Source organism: Zingiber officinale, chromosome 9A, assembly GCF_018446385.1.
Source record: "Zingiber officinale cultivar Zhangliang chromosome 9A, Zo_v1.1, whole genome shotgun sequence".
Classification (NCBI taxonomy): Eukaryota; Viridiplantae; Streptophyta; class Magnoliopsida; order Zingiberales; family Zingiberaceae; genus Zingiber; species Zingiber officinale.
Window position 1 is genome coordinate 114,147,006 of NC_056002.1, and position 21,973 is coordinate 114,168,978.

Genomic DNA, 21,973 nt, shown 5'->3' on the forward strand with positions numbered 1-21,973 from the left:
CTACATACTAGCGGCTCATGAACAAAGTGTTCCGGAAACAGATCGGGCGAAACCTGGAGCTATACGTTGATGACATACTTATTAAATCAATCTGAGCAGTCAACCTTTATGCAGATATAGAGGAAACCTTCGGGACGCTGAGGACATACGGGGTCAAGTTAAATCCCCAGAAGTGTCTGTTCGGAGCAAAAAAGTGGGCACTTCCTGGGGTACATTGTGACCGAGCGGGGCATAGAGGCAAATCCCAGTAAAGTGAAAGAGCTGCAAGACATGCCGCCTCCCAGAAATCTGAAGGAAGCTCAACACCTTACGGGATGAATAACCGCGTTGTCCAGATTCATCTCGAAGACTGTCGACCGGAGCTTGCCCTTTTTTAAGATTTTGCGCCGAGCCACTAAGTTCCAATGGGACGCATAGTGCGACAAAGCCTTCGAAGAGCTCAAAGTATACCTCAATTCCTTACCCGTGTTAGCCAAGCCGGTCGCCGGGGAAGCCCTTAGAGTTTACTTTTCCATAACTGAATATGTCGTCGGGTCGGCTCTTGTGAGGCCGGACGGTGAAGAACAGCCTGTGTACTTCTTAAGCCACATACTAAAGGATGCTGAGTCCCGTTACACTGGTCTCAAGAAGTTAGCCTTTGCGTTGGTACTCGCCGCTCGAAGGCTCCGCCCTTATTTTCTGGCACACCCGATCGTTGTGATGACGAACAGCCCCTTGGGGAGGGTCCTTCTCAATCTAGAGGCGTCCGGTCGGCTAATCAAATGGACTACAGAACTTAACGAATTCGACATACAGTATCATCCCTGAACGGCCATCAAGGCGCAGTCGTTAGCAAATTTTGTCACTGAGGTACCAGATCCCGAGCCCGAAGCCACCTGGAGGGTGTACGTGGACGGATCGTCCACTCGGCAAGGAAGTGGGATCGGTGTGTTGTTAATCTCCCCCCACCAAGAATGGATGTGTTTGTCCGTACGGCTGGATTATCAAGCGACCAATAATGAAGTAGAGTATGAGGCGTTGATAGCGGGCCTACAGGCCGCTCGGCATGTGGGAGCCAGCAAGGTCTTGATTCATTCAGATTCACAGTTGGCTGCTCAGCAACTCTCAGGAGCATTCGAGATAAGCAACGTCAGGCTCAAGATTTATGCGGGAGCCTTCGAAAAACTAAGGGCCAGTTTTCGAGAGGTGCTCATCCAAAAGATCCCCCGAGCGGAGAATCAGGCTGCAGATGAGCTGGCTAAGCTAGCCAGCTCGATATCACCAATTGTCATCCAACAGTCAATCGAGCAGGTATCTCTGGTCGCCCACATCAATCGGATGGAGGGGCTCACATTCCCAAATGACTGGCGGACAGCTATAGCAGAATTTCTGAATTCAGGGGCAATACCTTACGATCGGGAGGAAGCGTATCTTCTCAGGAGGAGAGCTGGTCGGTTCATCCTCATTGGCGACCGGCTCTACAAAAAAGCATTCTCCAGGCCTCTTCTCAAATGTGTTGGTCCAGAGGATGTGGACTATATTCTGCAAGAGGTACACCAAGGCTCATGCGGCGGGCATCCAAGCGGCCGCTCGTTAGTGAGAAAGATTCTTTTGGTCGGCTACTTTTGGCCAATTTTACAGGAGGATGCCGCTCGGACAGTCACCACGTGCTTATCTTTCCAGAAATACTATAATTTCTCACATCGTCCCATAGAGGAGTTAAAGACATCCACAGTGTCCTGCCCTTTCGATCAATGGGGTATGGACATTGTAGGATCATTTCCAATGGTGACCGGACAGCGGAAGTTTTTACTAGTAGCGGTAGATTATTTCTCAAAGTGGGTGGAAGCCGAGCCGCTCGCGAAAATAACCGAGCAGATAGTCAAGAAGTTCATCTAGCAGCACATAATATGTCGGTTCGGCACTCCACAACGGCTCGTGTCTGACAATGGGCGGCAATTCCTCGGACAGTAGCTCAGAGAATGGTGTGAGGGGTATGACATTCGGCAACACTTCACCTCCGTGGCTTATCCGCAGAGCAACGGGCAGGCTGAGGTCGCTAATCGAGAGATCCATCGGATTCTTCGAGTTCGGCTCGACCATATCGGTGGCAGCTGGGTAGATGAGCTCTCGGGCATGTTATGGGTGATTTGCACTACCCCTAAGGAGGGAACGGGGGTCACGTCTTTCCACTTGGTGTATGGAGGGGAGGTTGTCGTTCCCGTAGAGGTTGGAGTAGAATCCGATCGGGTACAATAATACGACGCGAGTAACGCCGAGCGGAGGCAGCTAGAGTTGGACATGGTAGACAAGGCGCGAGCCAAGGCAGCCGTCCGACTAATGGCGTACCGGCAAAGAATGAAGCAGAATTACAACATGCGAGTGATTCCTAGGGCATTCCAAGTTGGCGACTTTGTATGAAAAAAGGTGAAGTCGATCGGAGATGTGAGCAAGTTGGAGGCACCCTGGGCTGGGCCCTTCAAGGTCATCGAGAAGCTCCGATCAGGCGCCTATTACCTCGAGGATGAAGATGGGCGACAGCTAGAACGACCATGGAGCACTAAACATCTCCAGCCGTATCGAGTTAGATGAAAGGTGTGCCCATGTAATTCGTTATATGTACTTTCTGTTCATCGGCTCCCTTTGAATGCAGGAATGATATCAAAAAGAAAAGAATACGCCGAACGGCTAGGCCTCATGAAGACCGTCGAGTGGTGACGTTAAACTCTAGGGTCGAAGCGGCGACCATAAATATCCCGCTCGAAAGACCGTCGAGCGGCGACGTTAAACTCTAAGGTCGAAGTGGCGACCATAAATATCCCACTCGGAAGACCGTCGAGTGGCGACGTTAAACTCTAGAGTCGAAGCGGCGACCATAAATATCCCGCTCGAAAGACCGTCGAGCGGCGATGTTAAACTCTAGGATCGAAGCGGCGACCATAAATATCCTGCTCGGAAGACCGTCGAGCGGCGACGTTAAACTCTAGGATCGAAGCGGCGACCATAAATATCCCGCTTAGAAGACCGTCGAGCGGCGACGTTAAACTCTAGGATCGAAGCGGCGACCATAAATATCCCGCTTAGAAGACCGTCGAGCGGCGACGTTAAACTCTAGGGTCGAAGCGGTGACCATAAATATCCCGCTTGAAAGACCGTCGAGCGGCGACGTTAAACTCTAGAGTCGAACCGGCGACTATAAAAACCCCGGCTTGAAGACCGTCGAGCGATGACGTTAAACTCTAGGGTGGCGACCATAAATATCCCGCTCGGAAGACCGTCGAGCGGCGACGTTAAACTCTAGAGTCAGACCGGCGACTATAAACCCCCCGGCCCGAAAACCATCCCCCAGTCATAAAGTTCAGCCTTGTCACCGCGTAAACCTAATGGGAATTACGAAAGATGGTTTGGTATTCGACTGCCGAGCGGTAGCTCAAAGGGTAAGGGGTGAAGGCCCGCACGAATCAGACAACTCACTCGGATATACATAGCACATAAAGCAAACAGTGAAAGGCCAAAAATTCATTAAGCAAAATAAGCCGAATGGCGAATACATAAAATGAAAAAGACCGAACGACCAGTACACAGCCATGACTTCACTCTAGATAATTGAAAAGCTCGTCCGGAATCGTGGTTAGAAGATCAGCATGATCACGGATAGGAATACTGAAATCCTCTGGAAGACGACCCTTTGTCTTCATATAATCAGTCGTGGCGGTGATGGCGAGCTCGAACGCATGGACAAGACGAGCGCAAGCTTTCTCAACAAATTTCTCCGAGTGGATGTAGTTCTGCTACATGACAGCAAACCAGCTCGACTCGGCTTCTTGATATTCTTGGAGGGCGGCTCGGGAGGCCTCAAATGCATCCTTGAAGGTCTTCAAATCGTCCTCGAGAGCAATCACCTCCGCCGAGCGGCCAGCCTTCTCGGCGGTAAGAAGATCAGTCAGCTCCTTGACCTTCAGCACGAGCCCTCGAGCCTCGACATTCTTCGCCTCCAGGTCGGTGATGGCTTGATTCTTCCTGTTGGTGGCCAAAGTGATCTTCTTGTCGTATGTTTTGACCTGGGTCTCGAGCCAGTCCACCATTGTTTGCAAGCCTGAGGATTTGTGCCGCTCGGCCTCTAGCAGTTTGTTGGTCTTGTCTAGGTCGACCTTTAGCTCGGCGTAAGAGGGGCCCTAAGGAGGGGCCCCACCGGAAACTTTGAGTTTTTTGAACTCTTCCTCCAAAGACGCCAGGCGTTCGCATACCGCTACGCTCTCCACCCAGTACTGCAACCAGGTCAGAAGGGAAAAGGTCATTACCAAACGAAGATGAAAAAAGGAAGGCTGCGGTCAAGGTTACCCCGGTAGCTTGTTGCAGATGGTTGTTGCCGAGCAGCCCCACAGGCATCAGGGCGATACGCACCCGGGCGTCCTCCCAGACCTTCGCCAGCGGTCCCCAGATAGTTATTTGGTGCTCGGGGCTCATCGTTCGGTCGGCCGCCTGCACGTATTCCTCCGTAGGTAGGTGGAGTATGGCCTTGATCGTCCTGCGCCCGCCCGGTGCAGACTGAGCAGATGCTGTAGGAGGAGAGGATTGGCCGATCGGCTTGGAGCGAATAAGAGATCGCCAGCTCACCCACGGAGCAGGAGGAAGTGAGCTGAGGGGCTGAGCCGCGAGGGGATCGGAAGGCCAATCGCCTTGAGACAGGGTCCGATCGGAAGACAGCGCTTCCCACAGTCATCGGAGCCGTTGGAGGGGGATCGTCCATCTGCTCGGACACATGTACGACTGAGGTGGCCGAGCGGGTGGGTGTGCCCGTTCGGCGTCTTTTGCATCCAATCAATGGAAGTTTGTCGCCTGAAGACCCGGCTTCCTCGGGTTGAGTGGCCGGTTGAGCACTCGAAGGAGCGGTCTCTCCTGCTGCCTCAGTAGTGGCGGTCCGAGCGGCAGACACATCGCCCGCCGGCTGTACCTCTTCGCTCTCGCCTTCATGAGAGCCGACTGGGGTGATGTCAAGTCTCTCTGCCTCCTGCGTGGCAGCTGCCTCTATCTCGGCAGCCTTGCGTTTCAGCATGCCGAACACCACTGATTTCATCATAGTCTCGGCTGCAAGAAAAAGAAAAGAAATCAATTAGACTCAAGGAAGAGAAGGGAAAGTTATTTCTTACCCGGGTCGTTCGGAAGCCGCGTTCGGATCGGGCTTAAGCCGAATAGATACATCATCCCTTCGGGCAGCAGCTTATGGATGTCCAGCTTCAGCCCATCCAGCAGGCTAGCCGCGTGCAAGAAAGCAGACTCGGTCCTATACCTCTTCAGGTCGGGGGGAGGCGGCAGTGAAGTTTGCCATTGGGTTCGGAAGGGTGGCGGCTCGGGAAAACTCAAAAAGAAGAAATGGTTCTTCCAATGCTTGTTCGAGGTAGGCATTTTATCAAAGAAAACCAAGCCAATCCGAGCTTGAAACAAGAAGGTGCCCAGCTCGGACTGCTTGGGATAATAAAAATAATGAAAAATCTGAGGCCTGAGGGGGATATTGTGCACTCAGAAGAGCACAACTACGTCGCACAGCAGCCTGAAGGAGTTGGGCACGAGTTATCCGAGCGGAATGAGAAAGTAGTTGCACACTTCTATGATAAACGGGTGGATGGGAAACCTAAGGCCACCTACGAATTGGTCATGGAAGAAGGTAACAGTTCCGGCCAGCGGGTCATGAGGCCAGTCGGACGGCTCGACCAAGGTGAGTTTGTGGTCAGCAAGGATGTCATATGCGTTGATCAGTTTGAAGGCGTCACCCGAGTCGAACTGACTCTCCATGGCGTGATACCAGAGGCCAGGAGAAAGGGCGAAAGAACTGGCCATGGTCGGAAAATGAAAATGCAGAGGGTTTGCCGAAAGATTGACGGAAAGAACGATGATAAAGGCAACGCCGAGGAAAGCAGAGAGAAGCAAACGCGAAAACAAGAGAGGATCAGAGAGCTTACAAAAGGAAACCCAGAAGGGAGGTAGAAGATCGCTGGAACGCTGGAGGCCAAGGGAATCGAGGAAGCACACGGGGCAGTAACGATGGAGAAGAGGTCAACGCCGATGCTTTATAAACATAGGGTTCGGTCAACCTCAGCCGTTCGATTTAGGTCACAGGGATCGAAGTTAACATCCAACCGTTGAATTCAAAACACCGCCTATCCCATCGGAGCTAACGCCCTCGTCGTACGATGATGGCGGTGGCACCACGTGGCAACAAGTTAGGGGGCGGCATTTAATGAACGCCATTACGCAAGCGTGGGCGCGTGCTCGGCCTCAATAGCAGGGATTTGCACGAATCCCGAGGAGATTCTGAAGACGTCAGCATTAATCGCCCTCGAACCGGCATGATAATCAGCGGCGAGCAAAACTTTCCAAGGCCTAGCAGGTAGGTCGCCGAGTGGTTGTCTGACCCCTCGGAGTGCTCGAGCGGCGAAGCATTCGCCTTAGAGGCCGACCGGCTGCTTCACCACCCAACTGGTAGTCCAGTCAGTCGGACTTTCAGCCTCCTTCGACTAGACTTAAGGGGAAGGCACGTGATCCGGTGGTAAAGGAGGGAGCCCGGCCGTACAGTGGTCAACGACACGTGGAAGTCAAAGTCAAGATGGTCAACCCAAGGGTCATGCCGAGCGGGGGTGTCACCTTGCCAATCGGTCGGGATAGCGCCCAGGCCAACGCAAAGACAGCCCGATCGCACGTCGGGCTTCCAATGCTCAAGGGTTCCTGTGTTAAAGAACCGACGAGCCGAGCGGCATGTCCGCTCGGCCAAGCTACCAAACAACTAAGGGTGTGTGCTCGTCCAAGCATACAACCGAGCGGCTCTCCCGCTCGGTCTAGTAACGAGCAAGAGGAAAATAAAAGGGACAGCTGGCGATATCCTTCTCGAGACAAGCGTCGCCGACCAACGGCATGGTCGGCGGACAAACTGGACAGAGAATCGTACGGTAGAAGCTTCCACTGTCATATCAGAGATATGCTCGGACGGTTGCGGTATGGCGTCAGGCACACTTTTCTGACAGAACCATTCTGAGGTATGCTTTGAGGAGCGTGCACGCCTCGGGAAGTGTGCGCGCGAGGCGTGTACGTCTCGAGAAGTGTGTACGTGAGGCGTGCACGCCCCCACCCCCCCCCCCCCACCCCCCACCCAGATCCTATATAAGGACCCTCAGACTTCTACAGAGATACGCGCGATTCTTCACTGTAGCTACAGTATCGTTACTCTGCTTCTACTTCATCTCGTCGTTGCCTGACTTGAGCGTCGGAAGGTCATCGCCGGGAACCCCTTCCCGGCCTGATTTTTTACTTGCAGGTTTCCACCGGAGGCTCACACCAGTCGGAGGATCGTACGCCGTCAACGAGAGCGCCACGTCCCCAGCGTCTATCGACTCAGCACTCGGACAGGATCAATATGAATCGATTGCTATGTTGTAATAATCAATTCGACAAATGAGTAAAGAAGTAAAATATGTATTGGATATATGATTTGATAATTTTAAAATTAAAATAGTTGACGTAATTTGTTGAACTTTCTTTTCTCCCTCATTTCTTATACTCAAAACGCAAGAGACCACTCACAACCACGCACCTGACATCCATGCTTAGTCTTGTACAACCGCTCAACGGACGTCCTCAACCGCCTCATGCATCGCGAACCACCTTGAGTGATCACCTTGCGCGACCCTATGTGCATGACCTATGCAGTCGCCTTGTGTGGCTCTGCATAGGGTTGTCAATGAACTAAGTGTTTGTAAACAAGTTTGGTGTTCGATTTAGTAAAAGTTTGTTTATGTTCGTTGAATATATACAAGATCAATTAAATAAATAAATTTGAATAGTTCTTTAAATTAAATAAACAAGCTTGAACACATAAATATTCAACTCTTTAACATTTGCGTACAACGTTCATGAATAATTTTCACAAATCATATTCATTAATAAAATTCTTATCAATATGATAAATAAATAATAAAATAAAATAAATAAATAAGTTTAAATTATCAAGTTCAATAACCAATTAAATAATTAAAAATTTTAAATAATCAAATAAATTTAATTTAAATTAAGAGTCAGATAACATATAAATGAACAAAATTTAAATCAAAATTAAAATAAATTCAACCACATATAAAATAAATCAAACTAAATTTAAATAATTATTTATTTCGCTCGGCGATGGACATCCGATCCCCTCCCAAGATGAAAGAAGAGGCCACGCCATATCATTGACCTGGCAGTGCCCATGCAACCATTAAATCGCATACCAAAGAATTTGTGCTCATCAATGCGGGGCATGTACCCCGCCGATCTTCTCTGTGGAGTTCTACTGCCAAACCGCAGCCCACCGCCACTCACTCTTCCTTTAAATAAGACCCCTGTTGCATTTACCTCGCCTTCATTAATTCCTCCGCCCTGACGCAGACCGCTCCAACCGCAACGACCCCACTCCCATTTTGCCCTCACTACATTTCCCTATTGGGCTCTATTTCTACCTTTTTCCATTCCTTCTCTCCGCTGCGTGCGCTGATCCCTTGACGCGTTCGCTGTGCCAATTAAACCCCCCACAACTGTTTTTTTGGGCACCCTTTCTCATGAGCCTTCATGATCTCGTCTCATTATTCATTATAAACACTCCTGACTCCTACCGCCCACACCACTTACTCATTCACTGATCACTGATATCTTCTTCCACGTCGCGCGCCATGGCGGATCTCAGTCGCTTCTTCGTGGCGTCCTCGCTCGCCGTGTCGGTGGTAGTGTTTCTTTTGCTCGGGTTTCGGAGGAGAAGGCCGTCGCTGAAGCTGCCGCCGGGGCCTGCCGGGTGGCCCTTCGTCGGGAACTTGTTCCAGATTGCCTTCGCCGGCAAGCCCATGATCCACCTCGTCCGCGACCTCCGCCTCCGGTACGGTCCCATCTTCACCCTCCGCATGGGGGTCCGCACGCTCATCGTGGTGACCAGCCCGGAGCTGGTGCACGAGGCGCTCATCGAGAAGGGGCAGCTCTTCGCGTCGCGCCCTGCCGAGAGCACCATCCGCGCCGTCTTCAGCTGCGACAAGTTTACCGTCAACTCCGCCGTCTACGGCCCGGAGTGGAGGTCTCTTCGCCGTAACATGGTCTCCGGGATGCTCAGCGCCTCCCGGCTCCGAGAGTTTCACCCTGCCCGCGTTTCCGCCATGGATCGCTTCGTCCAACGCCTCCGCGCCGAGGCGGAAGCCAACGGCGGAGCTGTGTGGGTCCTCCGTAACGCCCGCTTCGCCGTCTTCGCCATCCTCCTCTCCATGACCTTCGGGGTCACGCTGGAAGAGGACGAAATCGTGCGCATAGACGAAATGATGAAGCGGGTGCTGCTCTGCATCAGCCCCAGGATGGACGACTACTTGCCCTTCCTCGGTCCCTTCTACGCCAAACACCAGAGGAAGGTGCTCCAGGTGAGGAAGGAGCAGGTGGAGACCGTCACCGCGCTGATCAATCGGCGGCGAGCCATCCTCAACGACCGGAGAATCGAGCCCCACGCTGCTCCCTTCTCCTACCTCGACTCCCTTTTGGACCTCAAAGTGGATGGCCGCGACTGCGCGCCCAGCGAGCCTCAGCTCGTGACGCTGTGCTCGGAGTTCATCAACGGCGGCACGGACACAACCTCCACCGCCATCGAGTGGGCCATGGCCCGCATCATCGACAATCCCAACATCCAGGCGAAGCTCCACGAGGAAATCGTCGCGACGGTGGGCGATCGACCGGTGGACGACCGGGACATCGAGAAACTGACATACTTGCAGGCCTTCGTGAAGGAGCTCCTGAGGAAGCACCCGCCGACGTACTTCTCGCTGACCCACGCGGCGGTGGAGCTGGCCAAGCTCGGCGGCTACGACATTCCTCCGGACGCCAACCTGGAGCTGTTTCTCCCCACCATCTCCGAGGACCCGAGGCTGTGGTCGAACCCGCTGGAGTTCAACCCCGACAGGTTCATAACAGGCGGGGAGGCAGCCGACATCACCGGCTCGGCGGGGATCAGGATGATCCCGTTCGGGGCAGGGAGGAGGATATGCCCGGGGCTGGCGATGGGCACCACGCACATCGGCTTGATGGTAGCGAGGATGGTGCAGGCGTTCGAGTGGCAGCTGCACCCGTCGGAGCCCAAGCTCGACTTCATGGACAAGGTGGAATTCACCATCGTCATGAAGCGCCGCCTCCTCGCCCTAGTCAAGCCCAGGAACTGAACCAATTCCATAACTACAAAACAAAAGCTATTCCTGCCGCTTTGTCATTATGTTTATCTACTACGAAGAACAACAACAAACAAACAAACACAAAAAAGCAGAGAAAGTTTGGGTGGATTGGTAAGCCCAGAATAGATTGCAGAAGCTGAAGATAAATTATTTGACAGTTTGAAAGATTGTTAATTTATAATCTAAGCAGTTTCCTTTATCTTTGTGTGACTTTATCTGGTAAAAGGTGTTGTTGTTCAAGATACAATGCATTTCCTTTAACAATAGATGTTTCTCCAGCCATACAATTTACAGCCAAACACCCTCATCCAAGTGCATCCAGCTTTGCACTTCCATTTCAAGGGTGGTCAGTGGGCCTTACAATAATTATCATCTTTTCCCAACTGGATTATTGTTCTATACATGTTAAATACGGTATCTATACAAAAATAAATAAATAATCAGTAACCGTGGGTGTAAATCCATATGGTGTTCATGCTGCATCTGACAATTGGATTATATGATCGGAAGTTAGCTGGCTCACTGTGGGATTTCCAGTGGCATCGATGTCTAGAGTAATAGTGTCGCCGGGCTTATAGTTTCCAGCGAGAATTGCTTCACTAATGACATCTTCAATGAGACTAGCAATGGCTCTTCTCAAGGGTCTGGCACCATAGCTTCGATCAAAACCTTGTTCGCAGACCAAATTCATGATGGCATCTGATACCTTTAAACCAATCCCGAGAGATGAAAGCCTGCTCCTAACTTGCTCCAACATTATATTTGAAATCTCCAGCATCTGAAAGAAGGGAAGTCCATTAGAATTATATCATGACTCCATAATCCTTATTTGAAAATTGTAACCCAATTGAGCAGCAGCAGCAGCTTTAAGAGCAAAAAGTTTGTGACTGCAAATTTGTCCTTATACATAAACAACTTGCTTTTATTTGAAAAGATAAAATGAAAAAAAAAATGTCCAAAAGCAATTTTTTTAACTCCAGCAGATGACTTAATCAACTTCTTTCAACCAAATTTTTCTCCTGACCAACTAGATCACATTAAATTTAGGATCTCAGTTTAATGAAGGTTCATTCTGTTCTTATCACCACCAGATGAGCATTTGGATTTAATTGTTATATTTAGAAATAATCTAAAAAGAAATAAATTTGATCATAAACATTGGTAAATTTCTCAAGGGATGCAAGTGAATTTTGGGTATCCAAAATCATGCCTCCCTCCAAAATGTCCAAATCATGCACATTCTCTCTCCATATATCCCAAATACCCTTGGTTTGGTGTTTTTTAGTTCAAAAATGATTTTTGGGCTTTTTATTACTCATTTTGATTCATCTTTATAACTCAAACATCAGATTACTCTATTTGACATTTATAACTATGTGTTTTGAAAGTAGTGGGCATGATTTTAGAAAATCCAAACTTCAAATGTGCCATTGGGGAAATCTACCTAAACACAGAGAAGCTCAATTACTGACACCAAAGATTGAGATTAGAGTACAACATATTGAAATGAGATGATGTTCAAGGGTGACGAATAGATTTATAGTAAGAAAAATTGAATCAATTAAAACTAATGCAATGGAAAGAAGGGCTAAAGAAAACTAGTTAATAGTTTGATTGACATAAAATTTTCTAATAATAAGACTATCATACTGTCCAATGTAGATAGCTGGCCCTAAACAGTGGAGACTAATACCAGTTTGATGTTGGCAACGAACTAAACAAGCATGAATTTCTTAATAACTTTGTAAATAATAAAGTTCAATAATCAACACGGTGAGAATTAAATTAAAGAACCAACCTGAGTTTGCTCAAGGGAGCGGAAAATAACCACTTCATCAATTCTGTTAAGTAGCTCAGGACGAAAATATGCTTTTATCTCTTCCATCACTATTGTCTTCATCGAGGCATATGAGTTACATTCTGTGTCTTCTGCAACAAAGAAACCTATGCTCCGCCTACCTTTCGAAATTGCTTCAGACCCAACATTAGATGTCATGACAATCAATGTGTTCTTGAATGAAACTCTCCGCCCCTATTGAACACAGGTTAATGAATAGCAAAAAACACTATTAAACAAAGTATGATTGAAAAACACCAAATTTGATATGATAATAATATTTCCAAATCTTAGAGAAAGGGTGCCATGGATACATATCAAGAATGTGGAAAACTGAGCAAGTAATTTGGACAATTAATACCATACAGACTATAACTATATTGATCGAAATAGATATAGTCAGCTATGCAAGTGTACTGATAAGGAGGAGGGAAAAAAGTAACTCAGTGTGTTTTTTCTCAAAGAAAAATTGCCAAAGTTCAAAACAAGGAACGATAATTAGCTTGAAGATTGGTGGCGTATTAAAACCAAGCCATGGGATTCTGTTGCTTTCTGTAAAATATGATATTCTAATGCCTAAACCATGCCAAAGACAATGTAAAATCAGGAATTAGTTAAGATAATTGCCTCCCGATCATGAAAGAGATTAATGCTTTCAACATGGAGATAAGATATACAATAGACGAATTCATATTAAAATCTACCATCTATTTGGAGTATACTATATGTAACTTCATTCTTTTGGGGTAGTTTGTTAAGATTTCAATTATCAGAAGCAACAAAAAGACAGCAAGCTGTCCTAGTTGAACGCATGAGATTATCAGACTTCTCTAGTGTCTCCCAAAAGAGATTAATGCTTACGACAATTGAATAAGACATACAACAGATGCAGTCATGCCATATGTATCCTAGGCATCCGTGTTTAACATACCAAAAACTTCATTTGTTCTTGGTGGTCATTTAAGACTTTGCTTATCAGATCAATGAAAAGATGGTGAGAAGTTGAACACTTTAACATTTTACAATAACCATGATGCTTCATGATCTTTGACCAGGTGTAAAAGGATAGCAATACTATCAGTAACAATTAAGATACTAGAACATTGAACTTTCAGGATCTAAATAAAATAAAATAAAATTGAAATCTAGTTTCCTGAAAAATTTTGCAACAAGTTTTAGCTGGTAGCAAGTCATATGCTTATATAGTACAAAGAATCAGTTGAAGTAAATTTGGGAAATGATAAAATTATTAAAAAAAATTGCAATATAAAAACCACGTTAATATCCAATCTATAGCGATGAAATCATTTATATCTGACAAACAATGACAAATGAAAAATCGTAGAGAAGTAAAAGGTTAATTTTATGAGTGTTTGTACTTGTTGACTGCATCCTGAAATACTAACCTGAGAGTCAGTTAGGTGACCATCTTCAAATACTTGGAGGAGGATATTAAATATATCAGGGTGAGCTTTCTCTATCTCGTCAAGCAAGATAACTGTAAAAGGCCGCCTCCTAACTGCTTCAGTCAAGGTACCACCCTCTCCATACCCAATGTATCCTGGTGGAGATCCAATCAGCTTACTCACAGTATGTCTCTCCATGTATTCACTCATATCCAAGCGCAACATGCTTTCCTCCTTTTATAGAAAATATAATGAGTAGAGAAAACTAAAGTCAGTGGAAAATCACATGAAGACGTTATAAAGATAATAAGCAGTGAAAAACACTCAGTGACAGTATATACAACTTGGAATCAAAGTTTAAAGTATTTCTCCACAGTGGAGTTTTGATTTCTAGTCACAACAATATGGTTTGGGAGCCTTATTGTGCTGACACTGAGCACACTTTAGCACATTTAAAAGTGCACCAATATCAAATCAAATGAGTTTACTCTTATAACTTCTTTTAACTTAGCTTATTTACCTCCAAATGTAAACTTACAACAATTAAAAAGTTAATTAAATTAACTTTAGCAACAAGTTCAACAAATATAGTAAGTACCTTGACTGATGATATAATTTACTAATACTAAAATAATTATCACGCATTGAAAGAGAGCATTGAACAAGAACAATAAATTCAACCTTGTCGATCAATACCAATAAACGTTGAAACTGTGCTTTGGGTTCCATGAGTTATTATCTACATCTATGCATAGACTAATGGATGGTAGGGAGAAATGGGAAAGAGGCAATACCGATCCAAAGTAGGAGGCAGCTAATGCTTTTGTCAGCTCAGTTTTACCAACCCCAGTTGGGCCACAGAAAAGCATTGCAGCAATAGGCCTATCAGGATCCTTCAGACCAACGCGTGATCGCTTCACAGCTCGAGATATTGCACTAACAGCATCATCCTGGCCAATTACACGTTTTCTCAGTTCCTCATCCAAACCAACTAATAGTTTTCTCTCATCTGCATTGATCTGCTGTACTGGGATTCCTGACCAAAGAGAGGCAACAGTGGCTATCTCCTCTGTCCCGACAAAGATTTTTCTGCAACATAGCAAAATAAAAAGAAAAAATATGTACACTTCAGCTCTTCAGAGAGTTCAATAATGTCGTTGCATACATATTTGATAAAAGATATATATCCTACTCATTATCATTTAGTGAAGATGGACTAGAAGACATTGGAATCTCAAGATCTAAAGATTGATCTTCCTTGATGGTTTTGTCAGCAGAATATGTCAACTTGCTTTCTGACACCTGAATGAGAAGCAGAAAACTATTATTCACTGTTATAGAAGAAAAATATTCTTGAGGCTATGGCATGACAATTTCATCATAATGGAACCTAATGAAATAGAAGCAAAAATAACAATGGAATGCAAGGAAAAGCATGACATAAAAGTTCTGGTTTTGACTATTTCATAAACATTATGATATATAGGTAAAGAGGATATTAAATGCCTCAACCATGTGTGTGTTAGAGCTAAAAAGTACTCACTTTCAACGGTAAAAAATTTGACAAAATTTTTATACTTTTAATACTATTTTAAGTCCACTCTTCTATAAATGATTTCACATCCACTTGGGCAATCATCCAGAACCAAAAAAGAGTTACACTCTCCATAAATAGTATGACATGGGTATGAAGTTATTACCAGCGCATGCATTGCCTGGACAGCCCTAATCTCTTGCCAGTATTCTTCTGGTGACTTTAAAAGCACAGAGAGTTTCTCTTCCTTCTTCTTCTTGAATGCATCCATACGAGCTCTACTACCAGCTTCATCAATCAGATCAATTGCTTTATCAGGAAGATGTCTATCTGCAATATATCTAGCTGAGAGGTATACTGCAGCATTTATGGCATCTAATGTGAATGTGCACTTATGATGGCTCTCATATTTCTCGCGTAAGCCCAGTAATATCTTCACTGCATCCTCCTATTGCATTTTTAAAAAGGGGAATCAAAATTTAGTACAGAGGAAGCAAATAATCATAAAAATGAAAGAAGATAAAGTGTACCTGACTAGGCTCATTTATCAGCACTGGTTGGAATCGGCGAGCTAAAGCTTTATCCTTCTCGAAGTGTGTCTTATGTTCATCTAAAGTTGTTGATGCAATACACTGAAGATATCATGAGAATTGACACAGAACACAAAATAAGTAATAGCAAAAAAAAAAGAGATATTTGATTGCTTTTATCTATAGAGAAGCTAATGCAGTATGAAGATTCAAATCACAGAAAAATTGGACCTCTCAACTCACTAAAGAGAAAAATATTATTAAACTGAAAAAAAAAATGATTAGTTCAAGGAATTCTAACCCCTTTTGTACTTCAATAAGATCAAGTTTGAAAAATAATGACCTAACTTATTCCTAAAACAATATAACAATTTTTCTAAAACAATTCTTAAAATCAAACAAAATTGCAAATATTTTAAACATGAAATTTAAAAGAAACCTAAATTTATCCCCAAATCTCATACTGTGCTATTCTCCTAATGGAAATGATGCAACAGGGTGTAGAGGCCAACAGTTTCCCATGAGCAAATCATAGCGACCAAAGAGGTAGCCATTGTGCTCGCATTTTCAGAAGGTATGTCAATTTATTTATGAAGCCACAACAACTTGCAAAATTTACATTTTCAGACAAAATAAGATCCATAATTCTCTCCACAATGAAAAACTTGAATGACCATAAAAACTGATTATTCTATTCAAATATTGAAGAAACTCCAGCGACATATATTATCAGTATGTTAGACTGCTCATGAACACTTTGCTAGGTCAACAATGACACAAAATTGATTGGTGTTTTACCTGCAATTCGCCTCTACCAAGAGGAGGTTTCAACAAATTAGCTATATCAAGACCTGAGCCTTTGTTACCTCTTCCAACAGTACCAGAACCAATCAGTGTATGAACCTCATCAATAAAGAGTATGACATCACCTGAATTGTGAAAAAAATTCAGAATGCTAGGGTACATTAAAAACAGAAAATTATCCATAAGATGATGGTCCTGCTAACCTGATTTCTGTACTTCGGATATCAAACCAGTAACTCGGGTTTCCAGCTCCCCCCTTTCTTTAGCACCCGCCAACAATAAGCCAACATCGAGTGACATTATTCGTTTCTCCTGCATAAAAGAAAATTTAAAAAGACATGTACACGAGTGTACGGGTGATAATTATCATCACAATGCATGAAAAGCACACCATAAGGAAAGAAGGAATGTCGCCTTCAGCAATGCGAAGTGCCAATCCTTCAGCAATTGCTGTTTTTCCAACACCTGCATCTCCCAAAAGAATTGGATTATTTTTTGTTCGTCGGCAAAGGATCTGAACAATTCTCTGGATCTCTGTATCTCGACCAATGATAGGATCAATGAGCCCCTCTCTAGCATGAGCGGTTAAATCAACACAAAAATCTGTCAATGGCCCTTTTTCTGGAAAGAAGGCAAAAAAAGATTAATCTTTGATGTAGAGAAGCAAAAGTTAATATTACACCTCCAATAGTCAAGAACCTTTTGGCTTACCTTGAGACCTCAAACTTGTAGATTTTGTGGCAGAAGGTTTCTCCTTTATCTTCTGAGATGATGCCAATGGCTCTCTACCATCCTTGGCAAGCTCCACTTGGAGTTTGGACAGGGCAACTGATGCTAAGCGACTCATATCTGCTCCCAATCTAATAATGATAAGCCACAAGTTAGATGGCAGTTTGTGACTATAAGGTTAAGGTCCCTATCAAATCTAATTCAAAGCATTAAGGTTAAAAGAAGATGCTAGAAGTGCTGATTAAGCATGGAGTAATGAATAAAGAAACTGCTAGAGAGATTCTGAAAATAGATGCCATTTATTCTTCTATGGAAAAACATTTTGTCTGCTTTTACACATAATATCGCTGAGTGACCCTCAGTGAAACAGTGGATACTATTCTGAACTGGAAAAATAAGGTAAAAGTCAAAGGTTCACCTTTGATAGTACACTCATCAATTGTCCATTGACCCTGAAATGGGAATATTCTTGTACATTACAATGCCCTTTATTAAGTATACTTACACATCATGCTAGTACCATGTCGATCATGATTCAATTCTTTGGATGAATATTAGACGTTTTAAAGTGAACAGGATGACATTGGAAGAGTCATTCTCCTTCAGGACGTGTTGTGCCTACACAAAGGGTTTCTATAAACAGCCATGAGACATGAATTTGAATCTAAAGAGAAAAATTATATTCTGCCTTAATGGAGGTATCCTATAATGGTCGCAATGACTACTGAGCTGCTTTTCTGAATTTCTTGACACGGCAGAATATGAGGTAGACATGTACATACTAGCTTATTGTGCCATGGATTGTTGTAAAATATTGAGTAATAGGTAAACTAAAAGCATCCAGGATACAGGACAAAGGTGATTTTTGCATCCCTGAAAATTTGATTTATGTTTCCAACTAGCGCACTCTTCAGTCAAACACCGAATGAAATACTTGACTAAATAAGTCTCAAATGTTTATACTGTAAACCTCAACAAGCTAAGAAGAATTCAAGAACTTCAAGCATGCTAATCAGAAGCTTTTCAACATAAGAAAACATGAACCCTTTTTTGCATTACGTTACTTCTGATACCAAATGAGTTAAACTTCAGTCAATTGAATTGTTTATTTTGTATCTGAGGACAAGTCAAATCAGCAATACATACAGTACACAGCTCCATCATAATCAAGTAGACATGCTTTGAGGTTATTGTAGCTGAGAATAAAATATACTATTTTGACTCTCTTGATCTGGTGCATATCAAAGGTGTTAGGTCAATATATATAGATGCTACATTTTTTATTTTCTTTTCTTTTAAGATGATTTACCCTAAACCCTAATTTCCACCCTGTCATTATTAAACATTTGAGCATAATTCAGTTGTCATCTAAAAACCTTTTTAGATAGCCATTCCACTGGATAAAAAAATCATATGCAGTCATAGCATTCGATCTATTATCTGGGCACAGAAAACAATGATACTTCTCACAAAACTACATCTCATCAATGCACCAATCAATCAATTGCTTGGCATGAAACAACGATGAAATGGAACAGTGATAGACATAACCGCAAGCCTATAGCAATGAGGACTTGAGCATTGATACAATTACAACAACAACAACCATGCCTTATCCCACTAGGTGGGGTCGGCATTGATACAATTGTTGTGAAAAAATTAAATCTTGCAGGCTAACCAACTTCTGCTTTATGATTTTTCTTGCCTCTATATTATATGAAGGATAGATGAATGACATTGTGGTTATACAATAGAAGGAATGACAAAACCACATTCCTCCTTTCTGACTGCAGAAGTTAAATGCAGGAAGATTTCAGTGAAAGAATGAAAGTTAAGCCACTTTTCTTTGTCAATCTAAAGATACTGTGGATCAACAAGTGAGCCTAATAGACTTGCTATATTTCCCTTTTCGTGGCACACTAGGTTATCCTATAACTGTACATTGCATTTCTAAGTGAATTAGCTTCAAATTTTAGTTTTCATCTTTTCTCAGATAACAAAAGCGAGAAAAAAAAAATCACTCAAAAAAGTTAAACAGAAAGGAGAGAATAAAAGATGCCATTCGATATACCTCTTGAGCACCTGCGCCGCGCTGCCGTCATCGGCGTTGAAGAGGCCGATCGCAATATGCTCCGGACCAACAAAATTGCATCCCATGCTCCTGGAAAAATCCACAGCAGCCTCAAACACCCGCTTGCTGCTGGTGGAGAAGGGCACGTCGGTGGCTGCGGCCGAGAGGGAGGGCGCGGGAGCCTCCTCGTTCCAGATTTCTCGGACGGCCTCGCGGGCTTGGTCGATGGTGACACCAGATCCGAGGAAGCCGACGAGGGAGCGCTCCTCGGCGACGAGCCCGAGGAGGAGGTGCTGGTTGAAGACCATCTCCTTCCCCATCGCGCGCGCCTCCCGCTGGGAGAAGATGACGGCCTTGATGGCCCGCTCGGTAAAGCGCTCGAAGATGGCGGAGATGGCTGCTCTTCGGGCGGGTCGGCGCGTGCCGCAGCGGCGGGTGGAGGGCAAGGGTAGGAAAGTGTAAGAGCGGCGCCGGAGATCGACCCGCCTGGAGGAGGGCAAGGCGGAGGAGGCGGCGATGAAGCGGGAGGCGGATGTGACGGTGAGGCGGTGGTAGGAGGGCCGTAAGGAGTGGAGAGTAAGGAGGGAAGGAGCCGATGAGGAGGCGCAGCAGCAGGTCGCCTCCATGATTTTCAAGATTCTCTTCCTCTGGTTCCTGCCCTAGACGCCGATCGAAGAAGTAGAAATCGAGACGAAATTAGAGAGAAGAAGATACTGCTCCCGTATAGTTAAAGAATAATAAATAATTTAATGCTGTGTTTTCGTTGCTTTCGTGTACAAATAATCAACTGTTGAGTGGCGTGGGCGGAAGGGCAGGGAAGGGAAGGGAAAGGAAGGAAAGGAAGAAGATGCGTGGTAAATTAAGAAGCAAAAGGAGAAGTTAAATAGGAAGAAAGAAGGGAAGGAGTTAGGAAGGTGGAGCACGTCGGGGCAGTGAGGATCCGCCGACGGGAGACCACTGTTTTGTTTCGGTGCTTTAAGTTTCTATCGATCTATCTATCTGGTGGGGAAGAGAGAAGGGAAATAAACGGAACAGGGGAAGACGCCAACGTACATCCTCTGTCTCCGTCCATCTTGACTCGGTAAATAATAAGTATAATCGAATTTAGGGTAAATAAAATAAGGGGGTTGGTTTGCGTGGAAGGTGTGGGAATCGCCTCTGTTGACTATTGGGCCAGAAGGCCTACGGTGCCACTCTGGTCTTGCGGTCATCTCGATCTCGCGCTGGCTGGTTGGCTGGCTGACTGATGAAGCCCGGCTGTCGTACGTGCCGATCTCGCATTGAGCGGCGCTGCGATCTCATGCCGTGCTTTGCGTTGATGTCGCACTCGCGGCCTTTGACCTTGTGCCGTGTCTTGATCTCGTGCTCGCTGCTCCACCTCACTCACGTTCCTTGAGCTCAGAGTATTTCCAATATAAGATTTTTAAAATGATTTACAAAATGGAAAAATTAATAAAAAAATTTAAATCATTATGAATATAAGATTTAAAGTTTATTATTAAAGAAGAATAGTGAAATTTTAAAGTTATTTTTTTTTTTAAATTGATGTAATATGTATATGGTCGTGTAATTACATATTATAAAATGGAACACATAAAAATCATTTAAAGTTTTAACTATTGAAGATGTTTCAATAGATTTTTAGAATGTTGATATGGCATAATGTAACATATTAAGATCATAAAAAAAATTATAAAATTTTAATTATTGGAGATGCCCTAACACCCTAGTCGACTCGCCTCGCGCTTGTGCTGTCGTGGACTCATGGCCAAGCCACAGGAGACCATTAATTAATTGCTCGCGATAGTTCTTCCATTTCGTTAGCATGGTTCACGTGCAACTTATATTTTTCAAGTAAATTGATTCTCCCACCCTCCTGATAGCACCCACCTCTTCTCTCCTTTTTTTAAATTACTTTTATACCCCTAAAATAATAAGTTATTTTATTTTAATTCCTTAAGTTTTATTTTTTTAACCGATTTTATTTATTATTTTTCATAATTTTTTATTATATACTAGTGATCGTGTACACATGTGCATTTTAGTATTAAAGTCGAGTCATTTGTAGAGTCATTAGGGTAAAGTACCTGACTTTTGAAAATCTGAATTATTTGGATCTTTAAAAATTTGAATTGTTTGAATTTTCAAGTGTCACCCTTACGACTTCCCTATAGAAAAAATTAATTTAATTTAATATTATACTTATCTTAGTAAAAAAACTAAGAAAAGTATATTTTTTAACATTGTCGACCTAAAATATTTATAGAAGGTTCTTTGATCATAGTGTTGTCAATTCTAAGATGTGGGAATAAAGAGAATTATATTTTTTTATATAAAACAACTAGAGAAAATTAATGATGAGAAAAATTCATAATAATATGCCGCAGTTGAATCTCGAACTAAAGATCACTGATCGTTTCGCTTGTGGAATTACTAATAAATCTTGAAATTATTTTTAGTGTGAATAGAAAAAAAGATATTAACGTAAATTCATTTTAGGTTTCACCAAAGTTAGTTAGTGAAGGGGAAGATTTTTAATAAAATAGTAAGAAAATTTTTAATATTTGTTCATTTATGTTATGAAGTATAGATACACCACTAAACGTGTCAAGAATAGAATTTGGTAACCAATATATTATTCTCACTGAATTGGTTTGAGCCGTGAGCACCAGCAATATATTGGATAGAATTTATGCCTTTGGAAATGATCATCATATCAAGATACAATTTTGTACTACATTCATTTGGTAATAATGTTGGGAGTTATTTTATTTACTTGTCATTAAAAACTCCTCTAGTTCCAAACCAAGAGCATCGAAAAATAACTATGGCTCATGTTGACAATCACTTACTGTAAGTT

The 21,973-nt window shown here is 44.0% G+C and overlaps 2 protein-coding genes across 2 annotated transcripts; one reads left to right on the forward strand and one right to left on the reverse strand.

Annotated features, from left to right (window-relative positions):
• The first annotated feature begins 8,634 nt into the window (after positions 1 to 8,634).
• Positions 8,635 to 10,401, forward strand: LOC122021625 (cytochrome P450 77A2-like). Its single transcript, XM_042579766.1, has one exon. It carries the CDS (start codon positions 8,679 to 8,681, stop codon positions 10,191 to 10,193), a length of 1,515 nt encoding a protein of 504 aa, XP_042435700.1. The 5' UTR covers positions 8,635 to 8,678; the 3' UTR covers positions 10,194 to 10,401.
• Positions 10,402 to 10,434: 33 nt separating this feature from the next.
• On the reverse strand, positions 10,435 to 20,133 carry LOC122021624 (chaperone protein ClpD2, chloroplastic-like). Its single transcript, XM_042579765.1, has 12 exons — positions 19,114 to 20,133; positions 17,025 to 17,173; positions 16,705 to 16,934; positions 16,517 to 16,625; positions 16,308 to 16,438; positions 15,510 to 15,611; positions 15,146 to 15,427; positions 14,638 to 14,747; positions 14,240 to 14,534; positions 13,446 to 13,679; positions 12,001 to 12,234; positions 10,435 to 10,980 (listed from the first exon to the last, which is right to left on the reverse strand). The coding sequence occupies exons 1-12, from the start codon at positions 19,737 to 19,739 to the stop codon at positions 10,675 to 10,677; spliced, it is 2,808 nt and encodes a 935-aa protein (XP_042435699.1). The 5' UTR covers positions 19,740 to 20,133; the 3' UTR covers positions 10,435 to 10,674.
• Between the last annotated feature and the right edge of the window lie 1,840 nt (positions 20,134 to 21,973).